Source organism: Salmo salar, chromosome 12, assembly GCF_965601325.2.
Source record: "Salmo salar chromosome 12, fSalSal1, whole genome shotgun sequence".
In the NCBI taxonomy this organism is placed as follows: Eukaryota; Metazoa; Chordata; class Actinopteri; order Salmoniformes; family Salmonidae; genus Salmo; species Salmo salar.
In genome coordinates this window covers 73,883,567-73,896,821 of record NC_138302.1, presented here as the reverse complement: position 1 = coordinate 73,896,821, position 13,255 = coordinate 73,883,567, and the positions used below count along the sequence as shown (strand labels likewise).

Sequence of the window (13,255 nt, the reverse complement as noted above, 5' to 3'; positions counted from 1 at the left end):
TGGGGTCTGTAGTAGAGACATGGGGTCTGTAGTAGAGACATGGGGTCTGTAGTAGAGACATGGTGTCTGTAGTAGAGACATGGGGTCTGTAGTAGAGACATGGTGTCTGTAGTAGAGACATGGCGTCTGTAGTAGAGACATGGGGTCTGTAGTAGAGACATGGTGTCTGTAGTAGAGACATGGTGTCTGTAGTAGAGACATGGGGTCTGTAGTAGAGACATGGGGTCTGTAGTAGAGACATGGTGTCTGTAGTAGAGACATGGGGTCTGTAGTAGAGACATGGTGTCTGTAGTGGAGACATGGGGTCTGTAATAGAGACATGACGTCTGTAGTAGAGACATGGGGTCTGTAATAGAGACATGGCGTCTGTAGTAGAGACATGACATCTGTAGTAGAGACATGGGGTCTGTAGTAGAGACATGACATCTGTAGTAGAGACATGGCGTCTGTAGTAGAGACATGGCGTCTGTAGTAGAGACATGGGGTCTGTAGTAGAGACATGGGGTCTGTAGTAGAGACATGGGGTCTGTAGTAGAGACATGGGGTCTGTAGTAGAGACATGACGTCTGTAGTGGAGACATGGGGTCTGTAGTAGAGACATGACGTCTGTAGTAGAGACATGGGGTCTGTAGTAGAGACATGGGGTCTGTAGTAGAGACATGACGTCTGTAGTAGAGACATGGGGTCTGTAGTAGAGACATGGGGTCTGTAGCAGAGACATGGCGTCTGTAGTAGAGACATGGCGTCTGTAGTGGAGACATGGGGTCTGTAGTAGAGACATGACGTCTGTAGTAGAGACATGGCGTCTGTAGTAGAGACATGGGGTCTGTAGTAGAGACGTGGCGTCTGTAGTAGAGACATGGCGTCTGTAGTAGAGACATGAGGTCTGTAGTAGAGACATGGGGTCTGTAGTAGAGACATGGCGTCTGTAGTAGAGACATGGCGTCTGTAGTAGAGACATGGTGTCTGTAGTAGAGACATGGTGTCTGTAGTGGAGACATGGCGTCTGTAGTAGAGATATGGCGTCTGTAGTAGAGACATGGTGTCTGTAGTGGAGACATGGCGTCTGTAGTAGAGACATGGGGTCTGTAGTAGAGACATGGGGTCTGTAGTAGAGACATGGGGTCTGTAGTAGAGACATGGCGTCTGTAGTAGAGACATGACGTCTGTAATAGAGACGTGGCATCTGTAGTAGAGACATGGGGTCTGTGGTAGAGACGTGGGGTCTGTAGTAGAGACATGGGCTCTGTAGTAGAGACGTGGCGTCTGTAGTAGAGACGTGGCGTCTGAAGTAGAGACGTGTCTGTAGTAGAGACGTGTCTGTAGTAGAGACATGGGGTCTGTAGTAGAGACATGGCGTCTGTAGTAGAGACATGGGGTCTGTAGTAGAGACATGACATCTGTAGTAGAGACGTGTCTGTAGTAGATACATGGGGTCTGTAGTAGAGACATGACGTCTGTAGTAGAGACATGGGGTCTGTAGTAGAGACATGGTGTCTGTAGTAGAGACATGGGGTCTGTAGTAGAGACATGGCGTCTGTAGTAGAGACATGGTGTCTGTAGTAGAGACATGGTGTCTGTAGTAGAGACATGGGGTCTGTAGTAGAGACATGACGTCTGTAGTAGAGACATGGGGTCTGTAGTAGAGACATGGGGTCTGTAGTAGAGACATGGCGTCTGTAGTAGAGACATGGTGTCTGTAGTAGAGACATGGTGTCTGTAGTAGAGACATGGTGTCTGTAGTAGAGACATGGCGTCTGTAGTAGAGACATGGTGTCTGTAGTAGAGACATGGTGTCTGTAGTAGAGACATGACGTCTGTAGTAGAGACATGGTGTCTGTAGTAGAGACATGGTGTCTGTAGTAGAGACATGGTGTCTGTAGTAGAGACATGGCGTCTGTAGTAGAGACATGGCGTCTGTAGTAGAGACATGGTGTCTGTAGTAGAGACATGGCGTCTGTAGTAGAGACATGGCGTCTGTAGTAGAGACGTGGCGTCTGTAGTAGAGACATGGCGTCTGTAGTAGAGACATGAGGTCTGTAGTAGAGACATGGGGTCTGTAGTAGAGACATGGCGTCTGTAGTAGAGACATGGCGTCTGTAGTAGAGACATGGTGTCTGTAGTAGAGACATGGTGTCTGTAGTGGAGACATGGCGTCTGTAGTAGAGATATGGCGTCTGTAGTAGAGACATGGTGTCTGTAGTGGAGACATGGCGTCTGTAGTAGAGACATGGGGTCTGTAGTAGAGACATGGGGTCTGTAGTAGAGACATGGGGTCTGTAGTAGAGACATGGCGTCTGTAGTAGAGACATGACGTCTGTAATAGAGACGTGGCATCTGTAGTAGAGACATGGGGTCTGTGGTAGAGACGTGGGGTCTGTAGTAGAGACATGGGCTCTGTAGTAGAGACGTGGCGTCTGTAGTAGAGACGTGGCGTCTGAAGTAGAGACGTGTCTGTAGTAGAGACGTGTCTGTAGTAGAGACATGGGGTCTGTAGTAGAGACATGGCGTCTGTAGTAGAGACATGGGGTCTGTAGTAGAGACATGACATCTGTAGTAGAGACGTGTCTGTAGTAGATACATGGGGTCTGTAGTAGAGACATGACGTCTGTAGTAGAGACATGGGGTCTGTAGTAGAGACATGGTGTCTGTAGTAGAGACATGGGGTCTGTAGTAGAGACATGGCGTCTGTAGTAGAGACATGGTGTCTGTAGTAGAGACATGGTGTCTGTAGTAGAGACATGGGGTCTGTAGTAGAGACATGACGTCTGTAGTAGAGACATGGTGTCTGTAGTAGAGACATGGGGTCTGTAGTAGAGACATGGGGTCTGTAGTAGAGACATGGCGTCTGTAGTAGAGACATGGTGTCTGTAGTAGAGACATGGTGTCTGTAGTAGAGACATGGTGTCTGTAGTAGAGACATGGCGTCTGTAGTAGAGACATGGTGTCTGTAGTAGAGACATGGTGTCTGTAGTAGAGACATGACGTCTGTAGTAGAGACATGGTGTCTGTAGTAGAGACATGGTGTCTGTAGTAGAGACATGGTGTCTGTAGTAGAGACATGGCGTCTGTAGTAGAGACATGGCGTCTGTAGTAGAGACATGGCGTCTGTAGTAGAGACATGGCGTCTGTAGTAGAGACATGGCGTCTGTAGTAGAGACATGGCGTCTGTAGTAGAGACATGGTGTCTGTAGTGGAGACATGACGTCTGTAGTAGAGACATGGCGTCTGTAGTAGAGACATGGGGTCTGTAGTAGAGACATGGTGTCTGTAGTGGAGACATGGCGTCTGTAGTAGAGACATGACGTCTGTAGTAGAGATATGGCGTCTGTAGTAGAGACATGGTGTCTGTAGTGGAGACATGACGTCTGTAGTAGAGATATGGCGTCTGTAGTAGAGAGAAGATGGTGTGTGTGTGTGTGTGTGTGTGTGTGTGTGTGTGTGTGTGTGTGTGTGTGTGTGTGTGTGTGTGTGTCAGATGGCAGATCAAACCCAGCTGGCTCCCATTTGCCCAGGAATGAGTCTGCACCTCTCAGAGGCCCACAACCTGTGTGTGTAGCCCTGCATAATTACAGCTTCATTATGGACCGCCTGGCTCCAGCAGGCACATATTAAACATGTATACTCACATACATTTAATGCTCTATATATGTCCTCACGTACATTTAATGCTCTATATATGTCCTCACGTACATTTAATGCTCTATATATGTCCTCACGTACATTTAATGCTCTATATATGTCCTCACGTACATTTAATGCTCTATATATGTCCTCACGTACATTTAATGCTCTATATATGTCCTCACGTACATTTAATGCTCTATATATGTCCTCACGTACATTTAATGCTCTATATATGTACTCACGTACATTTAATGCTCTATATATGTCCTCACATACATTTAATGCTCTATATATGTACTCACGTACATTTAATGCTCTATATATGTCCTCACATACATTTAATGCTCTATATATGTCCTCATGTAGATTTTATGCTCTATATATGTCCTCACGTACATTTAATGCTCTATATATGTCCTCACGTACATTTAATGCTCTATATATGTACTCACGTACATTTAATGCTCTATATATGTCCTCACGTACATTTAATGCTCTATATATGTCCTCACGTACATTTAATGCTCTATATATGTCCTCACGTACATTTAATGCTCTATATATGTCCTCACGTACATTTAATGCTCTATATATGTCCTCACGTACATTTAATGCTCTATATATGTCCTCACGTACATTTAATGCTCTATATATGTCCTCACGTACATTTAATGCTCTATATATGTACTCACGTACATTTAATGCTCTATATATGTCCTCACGTACATTTAATGCTCTATATATGTACTCACGTACATTTAATGCTCTATATATGTCCTCACATACATTTAATGCTCTATATATGTCCTCACATACATTTAATGCTCTATATATGTCCTCACGTACATTTAATGCTCTATATATGTCCTCACATACATTTAATGCTCTATATATGTACTCACGTACATTTAATGCACTACATATGTCCTCACATACCCCATACAGGTTTCACAGGCATGCACATACACCCCTAAACAGTCAAAAGGGGTTGGATTGTACTGTCTCCAGACACACACACACACACACACACACACACACACACACACACACACACACACACACACACACACACACACACACACACACACACACACACACACACACACACACACACACACACACACATACACTCCCTCACACAATGATGTTCTCACTCACTCTCTGTTTGAGGGAGAGGAGTAATTATACAGTCTGTGTTCCATCCAGTGAACAGCTTGAAGGTTGGAATGACTAGCAGTAGACGTTCAATGTCCTGTTAGTGGAATCTACAATATGAAAGGGTGTGTGTGTGTGTGTGTTCTCGGTCCATGTGTATGAGTGTTATATGTGGTAGTCCTTGAGTACATTGGCAACTCTATCAAAGACAGAACAAAGCAGCTACAGTGATAAAATAGTGATGTTTCAGCTGTTCTCAGCAACTTGTCTGGAGGAAGAGGAGACATTCAATAACTTGAGAAGAATTCAAGTATAACAGTTCATAGCCTTTTTAAGTAGCCTTCATAAAGGCTTTGTGAATGTCTATTGCCTTTGTCTCAGTCTCTCTTCTTTCTCGCTCTGTTACCTCCAGATTAATGTGTGTCCTGTTTGTCTCTCCTCTCTCTGTTACCTCCAGATGAATGTGTCCTGTCTGTCTCTCCTCTCTCTGTTACCTCCAGATGAATGTGTGTCCTGTTTGTCTCTCCTCTCTCTGTTACCTCCAGATGAATGTGTCCTGTCTGTCTCTCCTCTCTCTGTTACCTCCAGATGAATGTGTGTCCTGTTTGTCTCTCCTCTCTCTGTTACCTCCAGATGAATGTGTGTCCTGTCTGTCTCTCTCCTCTCTCTGTTACCTCCAGATGAATGTGTGTCCTGTCTGTCTCTCTCCTCTCTCTGTTACCTCCAGATGAATGTGTGTCCTGTCTGTCTCTCTCTGTTACCTCCAGATGAATGTGTGTCCTGTCTGTCTCTCTCTGTTACCTCCAGATGAATGTGTGTCCTGTCTGTCTCTCTCTGTTACCTCCAGATGAATGTGTGTCCTGTCTGTCTCTCTCTGTTACCTCCAGATGAATGTGTCCTGTCTGTCTCTCCTCTCTCTGTTACCTCCAGATGAATGTGTGTCCTGTCTGTCTCTCTCCTCTCTCTGTTACCTCCAGATGAATGTGTGTCCTGTCTGTCTCTCTCCTCTCTCTGTTACCTCCAGATTAATGTGTGTCCTGTCTGTCTCTCTCTGTTACCTCCAGATGAATGTGTGTCCTGTCTGTCTCTCTCCTCTCTCTGTTACCTCCAGATGAATTTGTGTCCTGTCTGTCTCTCTCCTCTCTCTGTTACCTCCAGATAAATGTGTGTCCTGTCTGTCTCTCTCTGTTACCTCCAGATGAATGTGTCCTGTCTGTCTCTCTCCTCTCTCTGTTACCTCCAGATGAATGTGTGTCCTGTCTGTCTCTCTCCTCTCTCTGTTACCTCCAGATGAATGTGTGTCCTGTCTGTCTCTCTCCTCTCTCTGTTACCTCCAGATGAATGTGTGTCCTGTCTGTCTCTCTCTGTTACCTCCAGATGAATGTGTGTCCTGTCTGTCTCTCTCCTCTCTCTGTTACCTCCAGATGAATGTGTGTCCTGTCTGTCTCTCTCTGTTACCTCCAGATGAATGTGTGTCCTGTCTGTCTCTCTCCTCGCTCTGTTACCTCCAGATGAATGTGTGTCCTGTCCAATGTTCCCTCAAAAATGTTTAATCACTGAGCAAATTTCAGGTCTGCTGAGCTTTAGTGCATCTTCCGGCACGTGTTTACTGCTGTACCTGCTTCAAATTAGTTTTAACAGTGGCCAAGTAGGCTATTGTGGCTATTTGATCACCATGTTGTCACGTCCTGACCAGTATTAAGGGTTATTTGTTGTTGTAGTTTGGTCAGGACATGGCAGAGGGTATTTGTTTTATGTGGTTCGGGGTGGTGGTGTATGTAGTAGGGTGTTTGATTTATTATTTCCGGGTTTTGGTCTATGTTCTATGTTTTGTATTTCTATGTTACATTTACATTTTTTTTTTTTTCTTCGGTGTGGCAGTCTGAGGGTAGCTGTGCGCTCACGCAGCTTAGAGGGAACGTTGGTCCTGTCCCTCTGTCTGTCTCTCCTCTCTCTCTGTTACCTCCAGATTTGGACAGGAGCATGGAGCCCCTCATCGAGATGCCAAAGGTTAAACCAGAGGGGTTGCTAGGAGACACAGAGAACGGCAACAACAACAACAGTCTCTCACAGCCGGACCTGACGACACCTAGCAAGAGCATTACCTGTGAGTTTCTCACACACACACACACACACACACACACACATCTGTCTGCACATATGTACACACTCTCTCACGCACACACATACATACATACAAATACATAAATGGCTTTGAATGTTTGGGTTCCATTACTGAGCCCCGGTGTTGTGAGTCACACCGTCTGGACCCTGAATGAACACACACAGCCCTAAGAAGTAGGTCAGATACACACTCTCACACCTCTGAATTGAATTGTCAACAGAGGGATTTTTTTATTTAGCCATTTAGTTAAGAACAAATTCTTATTTACAATGACAGCCTACCAGGTTAACAGTGGGTTAACTGTCTTGTTCAGGGGCAGAATGACAGATATTTACCTTGTCAGCTCGGGGATTCGATCTAGCAACCTTTCAGTTACTAGTCCAACATTCTAACCACTAGGCTACCTGCCTGTTAGTTACTGGTCCAACGTTCTAACCACTAGGCTACCTGCCTGTTAGTTACTGGTCCAACGTTCTAACCACTAGGCTACCTGCCTGTTAGTTACTGGTCCAACGTTCTAACCACTAGGCTACCTGCCTGTTAGTTACTGGTCCAACGTTCTAACCACTAGGCTACCTGCCTGTTAGTTACTAGTCCAACGTTCTAACCACTAGGCTACCTGCCTGTTAGTTACTGGTCCAACGTTCTAACCACTAGGGTACCTGCCTGTTAGTTACTGGTCCAACGCTCTAAACACTAGGCTACCTGCCTGTTAGTTACTGGTCCAACGCTCTAAACACTAGGCTACCTGCCTGTTAGTTACTGGTCCAACGTTCTAACCACTAGGCTACCTGCCTGTTAGTTACTAGTCCAACGTTCTAACCACTAGGCTACCTGCAAGATAGTTACTAGTCCAACGTTCTAACCACTAGGCTACCTGCCTGTTAGTTACTGGTCCAACGCTCTAACCACTAGGCTACCTGCCTGTTAGTTACTGGTCCAACGTTCTAACCACTAGGCTACCTGCCTGTTAGTTACTAGTCCAACGTTCTAACCACTAGGCTACCTGCCTGTTAGTTACTAGTCCAACGTTCTAACCACTAGGCTACCTGCCTGTTAGTTACTAGTCCAACGTTCTAACCACTAGGCTACCTGCCTGTTAGTTACTGGTCCAACGTTCTAACCACTAGGCTACCTGCCTGTTAGTTACTAGTCCAACGTTCTAACCACTAGGCTACCTGCCTGTTAGTTACTGGTCCAACGTTCTAACCACTAGGCTACCTGCCTGTTAGTTACTGGTCCAACGCTCTAACCACTAGGCTACCTGCCTGTTAGTTACTAGTCCAACGTTCTAACCACTAGGCTACCTGCCTGTTAGTTACTGGTCCAACGTTCTAACCACTAGGCTACCTGCCTGTTAGTTACTAGTCCAACGTTCTAACCACTAGGCTACCTGCCTGTTAGTTACTGGTCCAACGTTCTAACCACTAGGCTACCTGCCTGTTAGTTACTGGTCCAATGCTCTAACCACTAGGCTACCTGCCTGTTAGTTACTGGTCCAACGTTCTAACCACTAGGCTACCTGCCTGTTAGTTACTGGTCCAACGTTCTAACCACTAGGCTTCCTGCCTGTTAGTTACTGGTCCAACGTTCTAACCACTAGGCTTCCTGCCTGTTAGTTACTGGTCCAACGTTCTAACCACTAGGCTACCTGCCTGTTAGTTACTGGTCCAACGTTCTAACCACTAGGCTACCTGCCTGTTAGTTACTGGTCCAACGTTCTAACCACTAGGCTACCTGCCTGTTAGTTACTGGTCCAACGTTCTAACCACTAGGCTACCTGCCTGTTAGTTACTAGTACAACGTTCTAACCACTAGGCTACCTGCCTGTTAGTTACTGGTCCAACGTTCTAACCACTAGGCTACCTGCCTGTTAGTTACTAGTCCAACGTTCTAACCACTAGGCTACCTGCCTGTTAGTTACTGGTCCAACGTTCTAACCACTAGGCTACCTGCCTGTTAGTTACTAGTCCAACGTTCTAACCACTAGGCTACCTGCCTGTTAGTTACTAGTCCAACGTTCTAACCACTAGGCTACCTGCCTGTTAGTTACTAGTCCAACGTTCTAACCACTAGGCTACCTGCCTGTTAGTTACTGGTCCAACGTTCTAACCACTAGGCTACCTGCCTGTTAGTTACTGGTCCAACGCTCTAACCACTAGGCTACCTGCCTGTTAGTTACTAGTCCAACGTTCTAACCACTAGGCTACCTGCCTGTTAGTTACTGGTCCAACGTTCTAACCACTAGGCTACCTGCCTGTTAGTTACTAGTCCAACGTTCTAACCACTAGGCTACCTGCCTGTTAGTTACTGGTCCAACGTTCTAACCACTAGGCTACCTGCCTGTTAGTTACTGGTCCAATGCTCTAACCACTAGGCTACCTGCCTGTTAGTTACTGGTCCAACGTTCTAACCACTAGGCTACCTGCCTGTTAGTTACTGGTCCAACGTTCTAACCACTAGGCTTCCTGCCTGTTAGTTACTGGTCCAACGTTCTAACCACTAGGCTTCCTGCCTGTTAGTTACTGGTCCAACGTTCTAACCACTAGGCTACCTGCCTGTTAGTTACTGGTCCAACGTTCTAACCACTAGGCTACCTGCCTGTTAGTTACTGGTCCAACGTTCTAACCACTAGGCTACCTGCCTGTTAGTTACTGGTCCAACGTTCTAACCACTAGGCTACCTGCCTGTTAGTTACTAGTACAACGTTCTAACCACTAGGCTACCTGCCTGTTAGTTACTGGTCCAACGTTCTAACCACTAGGCTACCTGCCTGTTAGTTACTAGTCCAACGTTCTAACCACTAGGCTACCTGCCTGTTAGTTACTGGTCCAACGTTCTAACCACTAGGCTACCTGCCTGTTAGTTACTAGTCCAACGTTCTAACCACTAGGCTACCTGCCTGTTAGTTACTAGTCCAACGTTCTAACCACTAGGCTACCTGCCTGTTAGTTACTGGTCCAACGCTCTAACCACTAGGCTACCTGCCTGTTAGTTACTAGTCCAACGTTCTAACCACTAGGCTACCTGCCTGTTAGTTACTAGTCCAATTTTCTAACCACTAGGCTACCTGCCTGTTAGTTACTGGTCCAACGTTCTAACCACTAGGCTACCTGCCTGTTAGTTACTGGTCCAATGCTCTAACCACTAGGCTACCTGCCTGTTAGTTACTGGTCCAACGTTCTAACCACTAGGCTACCTGCCTGTTAGTTACTGGTCCAACGTTCTAACCACTAGGCTACCTGCCTGTTAGTTACTGGTCCAACATTCTAACCACTAGGCTACCTGCCTGTTAGTTACTGGTCCAACGCTCTAACCACTAGGCTACCTGCCTGTTAGTTAGTGGTCCAACGTTCTAACCACTAGGCTACCTGCCTGTTAGTTACTGGTCCAACGTTCTAACCACTAGGCTACCTGCCTGTTAGTTACTAGTCCAACGTTCTAACCACTAGGCTACCTGCCTGTTAAACGCCACATGCTGCGGCCAAATGAAACACCTCTCCTCCATTTGACTATTTCCTGTCTGTTTGGTGGTAACTGTGATTGCTGGGAGTCGCTATGACTACTATACCTAAGTGACTCAGACAGTATAGTTTTTGGCTGTGTCCGTCTCTCCCCCGTATTCTCTTGGGCATCTTTGTGAAGTATGAACCATGTTTATGTAGTAATATAGACCATTACCTGGGCTGACAGTTTATCATCAGACCTTTTGGATTAGGGGGGGTCACAGTTCAAGGCCTCGTCCTGGCTAGAAACACTGGTTTGTTTCATTGATGGGTCACAAGAAGTCCAAACGGTAAAGGTGGATCACAGAGCTGAACAAATGTCCTTCACTGACCCCTAAACACCATATGGTCCCTCAATACAGTGCTGCATTCACTTCCTGCTGGAAAAGCAGCCCTGGCATCAATAACATACAGATACTGTACACTAACATACTGATACACACATACATTCCTGTCTCCCCCTAAACCCCTAACCACACACACATCATCCCAGTGTAGTCCGGCCAGGGGTCCTCTGCTCCAAGTAACGTGAGCCACTTCCTGATAGTTACTGAGTTACCGCAAAGTAACTCCAGGAGCTGTAATGATGGTGTGTTTAAGAGGCTGTGTCAGACAGACAGACAGACAGACAGACAGACAGACAGACAGACAGACAGACAGACAGACAGACAGACAGACAGACAGACAGACAGACAGACAGACAGACAGACAGACAGACAGACAGACAGACAGACAGACAGACAGACAGACAGACAGACAGACAGACAGACAGACAGACAGACAGACAGACAGACAGACAGACAGACAGACAGACAGACAGACAGACAGACAGACAGACAGACAGACAGACAGACAGACAGACAGACAGACAGACAGACAGACAGACAGACAGACAGAGAGAGAGAGAGAGAGAGAGAGAGATTGGGTAATACTAGGAGAGGGACTGGGTTTAGGGTTATGGGGGAATTGGGCCAGGTAATGTTGAAATACTTATGAAACAGGTTTCTGTGGGATTTTAGCGAGTGTGTGTGTGTGTGTCTGTCTGTATTCAACATTCTTCTCTTATTTTATGTCCCCTATAAAACGAGCTCCATACACTGTGCTGCAAGAGTTACTAGACTACGGACAAAATGTACAAGCCCCATCTCACACCTTCCTCCATCCCCCTGTACCTCCTTACCCTCTATACCTCCCTCTATCCATCTCACACCTTCCTCCATCCCCCTGTACCTCCTTACCCTCTATACCTCCCTCTATCCATCTCACACCTTCCGCCATACCCCTGTACCTCCTTACCCTCTATACCTCCCTCTATCCATCTCACACCTTCCTCCATCCCCCTGTACCTCCTCACCCTCTATACCTCCCTCTATCCATCTCACACCTTCCTCCATCCCCCTGTACCTCCTTACCCTCTATACCTCCCTCTATCCATCTCACACCTTCCTCCATCCCCCTGTACCTCCTCACCCTCTATACCTCCCTCTATCCATCTCACACCTTCCTCCATCCCCCTGTACCTCCTTACCCTCTATACCTCCCTCTATCCATCTCACACCTTCCTCCATCCCCCTGTACCTCCTTACCCTCTATACCTCCCTCTATCCATCTCACACCTTCCTCCATCCCCCTGTACCTCCTCACCCACTATACCTCCCTCTATCCATCTCACACCTTCCTCCATCCCCCTGTACCTCCTTACCCTCTATACCTCCCTCTATCCATCTCACACCTTCCTCCATCCCCCTGTACCTCCTCACCCTCTATACCTCCCTCTATCCATCTCACACCTTCCTCCATCCCCCTGTACCTCCTTACCCTCTATACCTCCCTCTATCCATCTCACACCTTCCTCCATCCCCCTGTACCTCCTTACCCTCTATACCTCCCTCTATCCATCTCACACCTTCCTCCATCCCCCTGTACCTCCTTACCCTCTATACCTCCCTCTATCCATCTCACACCTTCCGCCATCCCCCTGTACCTCCTTACCCTCTATACCTCCCTCTATCCATCTCACACCTTCCTCCATCCCCCTGTACCTCCTCACCCTCTATACCTCCCTCTATCCATCTCACACCTTCCTCCATCCCCCTGTACCTCCTTACCCTCTATACCTCCCTCTATCCATCTCACACCTTCCTCCATCCCCCTGTACCTCCTTACCCTCTATACCTCCCTCTATCCATCTCACACCTTCCTCCATCCCCCTGTACCTCCTTACCCTCTATACCTCCCTCTATCCATCTCACACCTTCCTCCATACCTCCCTCCTTCCGTCCCCCTATACCTCCCTCCTTCCATCCCCCTATACCTCCCTCCTTCCATCCCCCTATACCTCCCTCCTTCCATCCCCCTATTCCTCCCTCCTTCCATCCCCCTATTCCTCCCTCCTTCCATCTCCCTTTACCTCCTTCCTTCCATCCCCCTTTACCTCCCTCCTTCCATCCCCCTATTCCTCCCTCCTTCCATCCCCCTATACCTCCCTCCTTCCATCCCCCTATACCTCCCTCCTTCCATCCCCCTATTCCTCCCTCCGTCCATCCCCCTATTCCTCCCTCCTTCCATCCCCCTATACCTCCCTTCTTCCATCCCCTATACCTCCCTCCTTCCATCCCCCTATACCTCCCTTCTCCCATCCCCTATACCCCCCTCCTTCCATCCCCCTATACCTCCTTCCTTCCATCCCCCTATACCTCCCTTCTTCCATCCCCTATACCTCCCTCCTTCCATCCCCCTATACCTCCCTTCTCCCATCCCCTATACCCCCTCCTTCCATCCCCCTATACTTCCTTCCTTCCATCCCCCTATACCTCCTTCCTCCCATCCCCCTATACCTCCT

General features: G+C 47.3%; 1 protein-coding gene across 3 annotated transcripts in view; it reads left to right on the top strand.

Annotated features, from left to right (window-relative positions):
• Positions 1-13,255, top strand: part of LOC106565701 (uncharacterized) — a 49,427-nt gene that overhangs the window by 18,558 nt on the left and 17,614 nt on the right. For 2 of the 3 annotated variants that reach the window (XM_045691695.2, XM_045691694.2), the window contains exon 3: positions 6,752-6,889. In XM_045691695.2, coding sequence (XP_045547651.2) covers positions 6,752-6,889 — 138 coding nt within the window. Of the gene's footprint in view, positions 1-4,735; positions 6,890-13,255 lie in introns of those variants that run through there. The other variant, XM_045691693.2, reaches the window with a different exon arrangement.